At 45.3% G+C, this 10000-nt stretch overlaps 1 protein-coding gene across 2 annotated transcripts in view; it reads left to right on the forward strand.

Annotated features, from left to right (window-relative positions):
- LOC307122437 (suppressor of tumorigenicity 7 protein homolog) overlaps positions 1 to 10000 on the forward strand; it is a 47520-nt gene that overhangs the window by 36354 nt on the left and 1166 nt on the right. For both annotated transcript variants that reach the window (XM_079846422.1, XM_079846423.1), the window contains exon 14: positions 1072 to 1164. In XM_079846422.1, the coding sequence (XP_079702548.1) occupies positions 1072 to 1164 (93 nt within the window). The remainder of the gene's footprint in view (positions 1 to 1071; positions 1165 to 10000) is intronic.

Below are 10000 nucleotides of genomic sequence, written 5' to 3' on the forward strand. Positions count from 1 at the left end.
CGGGGCCAGAGAGCATGAGGGCGGGGCCAGAGAGATGAGGGTGGGATCAGAGAGCATGAGGGCGGGGCCAGAGAGCATGAGGGCGGGGCTTGATTATCTGTGGGGAATTGATTGGATGGTTGTGGTTTGCTATTGGTGGATCTCATGTGAGTGACAGGTGGCCCCGCCCTCATCATCAGAGAAGAGATGAAGTTATTCTGACTCAAGATTATTAACACAATAATGATAAATCATTGAGAATAATCACTGCAATATTTCATAAAACAAGAAGTGTCTGATCCGATCTGATCTGATGGTAAGGGCGTTTCACTCCTGATTGTTTGTGTCAGTGCTGCTGCATTTCGGTTCGCTTTCACCAGGCAGCTTTTCAAAGCGTACCGAGACGTGTTTATGCGAGTCACATGCGAGCACAGCTGCGCTCTTATTGGTCAGTTTCCTGCATGAGCTCACTGTGGCTGAAGCTGTCGAGGCCAAGGTCATTACAGTTGTATTTTGGTTAGTTGTTGTTTTTTTGTAATGCCTCGTTTTTGTTTCAGTTAACGACAATGTTTTTTCCCACCTAGTTTTCTTTTTTTTTTTTTTTTTTTCGTTGACGGTTATAACCTTAGACACACACCCCTAGACGAATGCTCTCCCTGGATCTCCAGCGCTGTCCAGAGGTCAGAGGTTAACGGTTTAAAGACACACACACTGTCACGGCTTCATCGGGAGAAGTGCAGTCGGGTCTGATTCTGAGAGAGCACATCAGTTATTACAGCACATTTACTGTCATGACTTCTGACACCCGTGGGTCCGTGGGGTCAGATCGCCTTCAGCCCTCCAGCTTCAGACACGAGTGTGTATCCGAGAGCCTAAACCAGCCGAACCCAGAGAAAACACAGCAGCTTCAGAATCAAACGCTCAGGAGTGAACCTCAGAACCATCACACACACCTCAGAGGTGTGAGATCTCATCAGGGTTCAGACCCGCTCTGAGCAGGGCCTGATGAGCAGGAGTGTGTGAGAGAGAGAGTGTGAGAGAGAGAGAGTGTGTGAGGTGTTGTGATGAGTTTTTGATGCACTGATGCTTCAGCTTTCAGGATGATCCCCTACCCTCTGGAGAAAGGACACCTGTTCTACCCCTATCCCGTCTGCACAGAGACGGCCGACCGAGAGCTGCTACCCAGTAAGAGATTCTCCTGCCCACTCCTGATCCGGCTCTGCTGGAGTCTCAGCTCACATTCAGCAAACACCAGAGTTCAGCTCACATTCAGCAAACACCAGAGTTCAGCTCACATTCAGAAAACACCGGAGTTCAGCTCACATTCAGAAAACACCGGAGTTCAGCTCACATTCAGCAAACACCGGAGTTCAGCTCACATTCAGAAAAACACCAGAGTTCAGCTCACATTCAGCAAACACCAGAGTTCAGCTCACATTCAGAAAACACCAGAGTTCAGCTCACATTCAGAAAACACCAGAGTTCAGCTCACATTCAGAAAACACCAGAGTTCAGCTCACATTCAGAAAACACCAGAGTTCAGCTCACATTCAGAAAAACACCAGAGTTCAGCTCACATTCAGAAAAACACCAGAGTTCAGCTCACATTCAGAAAAACACCAGAGTTCAGCTCACATTCAGAAAACACCAGAGTTCAGCTCACATTCAGCAAACACCAGAGTTCAGCTCACATTCAGAAAACACCAGAGTTCAGCTCACATTCAGCAAACACCAGAGTTCAGCTCACATTCAGAAAACACCAGAGTTCAGCTCACATTCAGAAAACACCAGAGTTCAGCTCACGTTCAGAAAACACCAGAGTTCAGCTCACATTCAGAAAACACCAGAGTTCAGCTCACATTCAGCAAACACCAGAGTTCAGCTCACATTCAGCAAACACCAGAGTTCAGCTCACATTCAGCAAACACCAGAGTTCAGCTCACATTCAGCAAACACCAGAGTTCAGCTCACATTCAGCAAACACCAGAGTTCAGCTCACATTCAGCAAACACCAGAGTTCAGCTCACATTCAGCAAACACCAGAGTTCAGCTCACATTCAGCAAACACCAGAGTTCAGCTCACATTCAGCAAACACCAGAGTTCAGCTCACATTCAGCAAACACCAGAGTTCAGCTCACATTCAGCAAACACCAGAGTTCAGCTCACATTCAGCAAACACCAGAGTTCAGCTCACATTCAGCAAACACCAGAGTTCAGCTCACATTCAGAAAAACACCAGAGTTCAGCTCACATTCAGCAAACATCAGAGTTCAGCTCACATTCAGCAAACACCAGAGTTCAGCTCACATTCAGAAAAACACCAGAGTTCAGCTCACATTCAGCAAACACCAGAGTTCAGCTCACATTCAGCAAACACCAGAGTTCAGCTCACATTCAGCAAACACCAGAGTTCAGCTCACATTCAGAAAAACACCAGAGTTCAGCTCACATTCAGCAAACACCAGAGTTCAGCTCACATTCAGCAAACACCAGAGTTCAGCTCACATTCAGAAAAACACCAGAGTTCAGCTCACATTCAGCAAACACCAGAGTTCAGCTCACATTCAGCAAACACCAGAGTTCAGCTCACATTCAGCAAACACCAGAGTTCAGCTCACATTCAGAAAACACCAGAGTTCAGCTCACATTCAGCAAACACCAGAGTTCAGCTCACATTCAGCAAACACCAGAGTTCAGCTCACATTCAGCAAACACCAGAGTTCAGCTCACATTCAGCAAACACCAGAGTTCAGCTCACATTCAGCAAACACCAGAGTTCAGCTCACATTCAGCAAACACCAGAGTTCAGCTCACATTCAGCAAACACCAGAGTTCAGCTCACATTCAGCAAACACCAGAGTTCAGCTCACATTCAGCAAACACCAGAGTTCAGCTCACATTCAGCAAACACCAGAGTTCAGCTCACATTCAGAAAAACACCAGAGTTCAGCTCACATTCAGAAAACACCAGAGTTCAGCTCACATTCAGCAAACACCGGAGTTCAGCTCACATTCAGAAAAACACCAGAGTTCAGCTCACATTCAGCAAACACCAGAGTTCAGCTCACATTCAGAAAACACCAGAGTTCAGCTCACATTCAGCAAACACCAGAGTTCAGCTCACATTCAGCAAACACCAGAGTTCAGCTCACATTCAGAAAACACCAGAGTTCAGCTCACATTCAGCAAACACCAGAGTTCAGCTCACATTCAGCAAACACCAGAGTTCAGCTCACATTCAGCAAACACCAGAGTTCAGCTCACATTCAGAAAACACCAGAGTTCAGCTCACATTCAGAAAACACCAGAGTTCAGCTCACATTCAGAAAACACCAGAGTTCAGCTCACATTCAGAAAACACCAGAGTTCAGCTCACATTCAGAAAACACCAGAGTTCAGCTCACATTCAGAAAACACCAGAGTTCAGCTCACATTCAGCAAACACCAGAGTTCAGCTCACATTCAGAAAACACCAGAGTTCAGCTCACATTCAGAAAACACCAGAGTTCAGCTCACATTCAGAAAACACCAGAGTTCAGCTCACATTCAGAAAACACCAGAGTTCAGCTCACATTCAGAAAACACCAGAGTTCAGCTCACATTCAGAAAACACCAGAGTTCAGCTCACATTCAGAAAACACCAGAGTTCAGCTCACATTCAGAAAACACCAGAGTTCAGCTCACATTCAGAAAACACCAGAGTTCAGCTCACATTCAGCAAACACCAGAGTTCAGCTCACATTCAGCAAACACCAGAGTTCAGCTCACATTCAGCAAACACCAGAGTTCAGCTCACATTCAGCAAACACCAGAGTTCAGCTCACATTCAGAAAAACACCAGAGTTCAGCTCACATTCAGCTCACACCAGAGTTCAGCTCACATTCAGCAAACACCAGAGTTCAGCTCACATTCAGCAAACACCAGAGTTCAGCTCACATTCAGAAAACACCAGAGTTCAGCTCACATTCAGAAAACACCAGAGTTCAGCTCACATTCAGCAAACACCAGAGTTCAGCTCACATTCAGCAAACACCAGAGTTCAGCTCACATTCAGCAAACACCAGAGTTCAGCTCACATTCAGCAAACACCAGAGTTCAGCTCACATTCAGCAAACACCAGAGTTCAGCTCACATTCAGCAAACACCAGAGTTCAGCTCACATTCAGCAAACACCAGAGTTCAGCTCACATTCAGAAAACACCAGAGTTCAGCTCACATTCAGAAAACACCAGAGTTCAGCTCACATTCAGAAAACACCAGAGTTCAGCTCACATTCAGAAAACACCAGAGTTCAGCTCACATTCAGCAAACACCAGAGTTCAGCTCACATTCAGCAAACACCAGAGTTCAGCTCACATTCAGCAAACACCAGAGTTCAGCTCACATTCAGCAAACACCAGAGTTCAGCTCACATTCAGAAAACACCAGAGTTCAGCTCACATTCAGCAAACACCAGAGTTCAGCTCACATTCAGAAAACACCAGAGTTCAGCTCACATTCAGAAAACACCAGAGTTCAGCTCACATTCAGAAAACACCAGAGTTCAGCTCACATTCAGAAAAACACCAGAGTTCAGCTCACATTCAGAAAAACACCAGAGTTCAGCTCACATTCAGAAAAACACCAGAGTTCAGCTCACATTCAGAAAAACACCAGAGTTCAGCTCACATTCAGAAAACACCAGAGTTCAGCTCACATTCAGCAAACACCAGAGTTCAGCTCACATTCAGAAAAACACCAGAGTTCAGCTCACATTCAGAAAAACACCAGAGTTCAGCTCACATTCAGAAAAACACCAGAGTTCAGCTCACATTCAGAAAAACACCAGAGTTCAGCTCACATTCAGAAAAACACCAGAGTTCAGCTCACATTCAGAAAAACACCAGAGTTCAGCTCACATTCAGAAAAACACCAGAGTTCAGCTCACATTCAGAAAACACCAGAGTTCAGCTCACATTCAGCAAACACCAGAGTTCAGCTCACATTCAGCAAACACCAGAGTTCAGCTCACATTCAGAAAAACACCAGAGTTCAGCTCACATTCAGAAAAACACCAGAGTTCAATTCACATTCAGCAAACACCAGAGTTCAGCTCCCATTCAGAAAAACACCAGAGTTCAGCTCACATTCAGCAAACACCAGAGTTCAGCTCACATTCAGCAAACACCAGAGTTCAGCTCACATTCAGAAAAACACCAGAGTTCAGCTCACATTCAGCAAACACCAGAGTTCAGCTCACATTCAGAAAACACCAGAGTTCAGCTCACATTCAGAAAACACCAGAGTTCAGCTCACATTCAGAAAAACACCAGAGTTCAGCTCACATTCAGCAAACACCAGAGTTCAGCTCACATTCAGCAAACACCAGAGTTCAGCTCACATTCAGCAAACACCAGAGTTCAGCTCACATTCAGAAAACACCAGAGTTCAGCTCACATTCAGAAAACACCAGAGTTCAGCTCACATTCAGCAAACACCAGAGTTCAGCTCACATTCAGCAAACACCAGAGTTCAGCTCACATTCAGCAAACACCAGAGTTCAGCTCACATTCAGAAAACACCAGAGTTCAGCTCACATTCAGAAAAACACCAGAGTTCAGCTCACATTCAGCAAACACCAGAGTTCAGCTCACATTCAGCAAACACCAGAGTTCAGCTCACATTCAGCAAACACCAGAGTTCAGCTCACATTCAGCAAACACCAGAGTTCAGCTCACATTCAGCAAACACCAGAGTTCAGCTCACATTCAGCAAACACCAGAGTTCAGCTCACATTCAGCAAACACCAGAGTTCAGCTCACATTCAGCAAACACCAGAGTTCAGCTCACATTCAGAAAACACCAGAGTTCAGCTCACATTCAGCAAACACCAGAGTTCAGCTCACATTCAGCAAACACCAGAGTTCAGCTCACATTCAGCAAACACCAGAGTTCAGCTCACATTCAGAAAAACACCAGAGTTCAGCTCACATTCAGCAAACACCAGAGTTCAGCTCACATTCAGCAAACACCAGAGTTCAGCTCACATTCAGAAAAACACCAGAGTTCAGCTCACATTCAGCAAACACCAGAGTTCAGCTCACATTCAGCAAACACCAGAGTTCAGCTCACATTCAGCAAACACCAGAGTTCAGCTCACATTCAGCAAACACCAGAGTTCAGCTCACATTCAGCAAACACCAGAGTTCAGCTCACATTCAGCAAACACCAGAGTTCAGCTCACATTCAGCAAACACCAGAGTTCAGCTCACATTCAGCAAACACCAGAGTTCAGCTCACATTCAGCAAACACCAGAGTTCAGCTCACATTCAGAAAAACACCAGAGTTCAGCTCACATTCAGCAAACACCAGAGTTCAGCTCACATTCAGCAAACACCAGAGTTCAGCTCACATTCAGCAAACACCAGAGTTCAGCTCACATTCAGAAAAACACCAGAGTTCAGCTCACATTCAGAAAACACCAGAGTTCAGCTCACATTCAGAAAAACACCAGAGTTCAGCTCACATTCAGAAAACACCAGAGTTCAGCTCACATTCAGCAAACACCAGAGTTCAGCTCACATTCAGCAAACACCAGAGTTCAGCTCACATTCAGCAAACACCAGAGTTCAGCTCACATTCAGCAAACACCAGAGTTCAGCTCACATTCAGGAAACACCAGAGTTCAGCTCACATTCAGAAAACACCAGAGTTCAGCTCACATTCAGCAAACACCAGAGTTCAGCTCACATTCAGAAAAACACCAGAGTTCAGCTCACATTCAGCAAACACCAGAGTTCAGCTCACATTCAGCAAACACCAGAGTTCAGCTCACATTCAGCAAACACCAGAGTTCAGCTCACATTCAGCAAACACCAGAGTTCAGCTCACATTCAGAAAACACCAGAGTTCAGCTCACATTCAGAAAACACCAGAGTTCAGCTCACATTCAGCAAACACCAGAGTTCAGCTCACATTCAGAAAAACACCAGAGTTCAGCTCACATTCAGCAAACACCAGAGTTCAGCTCACATTCAGAAAACACCAGAGTTCAGCTCACATTCAGAAAAACACCAGAGTTCAGCTCACATTCAGAAAACACCAGAGTTCAGCTCACATTCAGAAAACACCAGAGTTCAGCTCACATTCAGCAAACACCAGAGTTCAGCTCACATTCAGAAAACACCAGAGTTCAGCTCACATTCAGCAAACACCAGAGTTCAGCTCACATTCAGCAAACACCAGAGTTCAGCTCACATTCAGAAAACACCAGAGTTCAGCTCACATTCAGCAAACACCAGAGTTCAGCTCACATTCAGAAAACACCAGAGTTCAGCTCACATTCAGCAAACACCAGAGTTCAGCTCACATTCAGCAAACACCAGAGTTCAGCTCACATTCAGAAAAACACCAGAGTTCAGCTCACATTCAGCAAACACCAGAGTTCAGCTCACATTCAGAAAAACACCAGAGTTCAGCTCACATTCAGAAAACACCAGAGTTCAGCTCACATTCAGCAAACACCAGAGTTCAGCTCACATTCAGAAAACACCAGAGTTCAGCTCACATTCAGCAAACACCAGAGTTCAGCTCACATTCAGCAAACACCAGAGTTCAGCTCACATTCAGAAAACACCAGAGTTCAGCTCACATTCAGAAAACACCAGAGTTCAGCTCACATTCAGCAAACACCAGAGTTCAGCTCACATTCAGAAAACACCAGAGTTCAGCTCACATTCAGCAAACACCAGAGTTCAGCTCACATTCAGCAAACACCAGAGTTCAGCTCACATTCAGCAAACACCAGAGTTCAGCTCACATTCAGAAAACACCAGAGTTCAGCTCACATTCAGCAAACACCAGAGTTCAGCTCACATTCAGCAAACACCAGAGTTCAGCTCACATTCAGCAAACACCAGAGTTCAGCTCACATTCAGCAAACACCAGAGTTCAGCTCACATTCAGAAAACACCAGAGTTCAGCTCACATTCAGCAAACACCAGAGTTCAGCTCACATTCAGCAAACACCAGAGTTCAGCTCACATTCAGAAAAACACCAGAGTTCAGCTCACATTCAGAAAACACCAGAGTTCAGCTCACATTCAGAAAACGCCAGAGTTCAGCTCACATTCAGCAAACACCAGAGTTCAGCTCACATTCAGCAAACACCAGAGTTCAGCTCACATTCAGAAAAACACCAGAGTTCAGCTCACATTCAGAAAAACACCAGAGTTCAGCTCACATTCAGCAAACACCAGAGTTCAGCTCACATTCAGCAAACACCAGAGTTCAGCTCACATTCAGCAAACACCAGAGTTCAGCTCACATTCAGAAAAACACCAGAGTTCAGCTCACATTCAGCAAACACCAGAGTTCAGCTCACATTCAGCAAACACCAGAGTTCAGCTCACATTCAGCAAACACCAGAGTTCAGCTCACATTCAGAAAACACCAGAGTTCAGCTCACATTCAGCAAACACCAGAGTTCAGCTCACATTCAGAAAACACCAGAGTTCAGCTCACATTCAGCAAACACCAGAGTTCAGCTCACATTCAGCAAACACCAGAGTTCAGCTCACATTCAGCAAACACCAGAGTTCAGCTCACATTCAGAAAACACCAGAGTTCAGCTCACATTCAGAAAAACACCAGAGTTCAGCTCACATTCAGAAAACACCAGAGTTCAGCTCACATTCAGCAAACACCAGAGTTCAGCTCACATTCAGAAAACACCAGAGTTCAGCTCACATTCAGCAAACACCAGAGTTCAGCTCACATTCAGAAAAACACCAGAGTTCAGCTCACATTCAGAAAACACCAGAGTTCAGCTCACATTCAGAAAACACCAGAGTTCAGCTCACATTCAGAAAACACCAGAGTTCAGCTCACATTCAGAAAACACCAGATTTCAGACTGATAATCTCACACACACTCCACATGAGGAACTGTTCCTCGCAAAAACAGGGGAATTGTTATCAGTAATTCTAAATGACGTTGATGCTTTTCTCTTTAAACAACAGAGACAGACTTTATATCGGCACACAGGTGTGTGTGTGTGTGTGTGTGTGTGCATTTAATCCGAATCACACTGGAGATGCTGTGTGTGTGTGTGTGTGTGTGTGTATATACACTCACCTAAAGGATTATTAGGAACACACACTAATACTGTGTTTGACCCTTTGGCCTTCAGAACTGCCTTAATTCTACGTGGCATTGACTCTACAAGCTGCTGAAAGCATTCTTTAGAAATGTTGGCCATATTGATAGGAGAGCATCTGCAGTTGATGGAGATTTGTGGGATGCACATCCAGGGCACGAAGCTCCCCTTCCACCACATCCCAAAGATGCTCTATTGGGTTGAGATCTGGAGACTGTGGGGCCATTTTAGTCCAGTGAACTCATTGTCATGTTCAAGAAACCAGTTTGAAATGATTGGAGCTTTGTGACGGTGCATTATCCTGCTGGAAGTAGCCATCAGAGGATGGGGACATGGTGCTCATAAAGGGATGGACATGGGCAGAAACAATGCTCAGGTAGGCCGTGGCATTTAAACCATGCCCAATTGGCACTAAGGGGCCTAAAGTGTGCCAAGAAAACATCCCCCACACCATTACACCACCACCACCAGCCTGCACAGTGGTAACAAGGCATGATGGATCCATGTTCTCATTCTGTTTACGCCAAATTCTGACTCTACCATCTGAATGTCTCAACAGAAATCCAGACTCATCAGACCAGACAACATTTTTCCAGTCTTCAACTGTCCAATTTTGGTGCAAATTGTCGCCTCTTTTTCCTCTTTGTAGTGGAGATGAGTGGTACCCGGTGGGGTCTTCTGCTGTTGTAGCCCATCCGCCTCAAGGTTGTGTGTGTTGTGGCTTCACAAATGCTTTGCTGCAGACCTCGGTTGTAACGAGTGGTTATTTCAGTCAAAGTTGCTCTTCTATCAGCTTGAATCAGTCGGCCCATTCTCCTCTGACCTCTAGCATCAACAAGGCATTTTCTCCCACAGGACTGCCGCATACTGGATGCTTTTCCC

Source organism: Gobio gobio (assembly GCF_949357685.1).
Source record: "Gobio gobio genome assembly, contig: scaffold_159, whole genome shotgun sequence".
Classification (NCBI taxonomy): Eukaryota; Metazoa; Chordata; class Actinopteri; order Cypriniformes; family Gobionidae; genus Gobio; species Gobio gobio.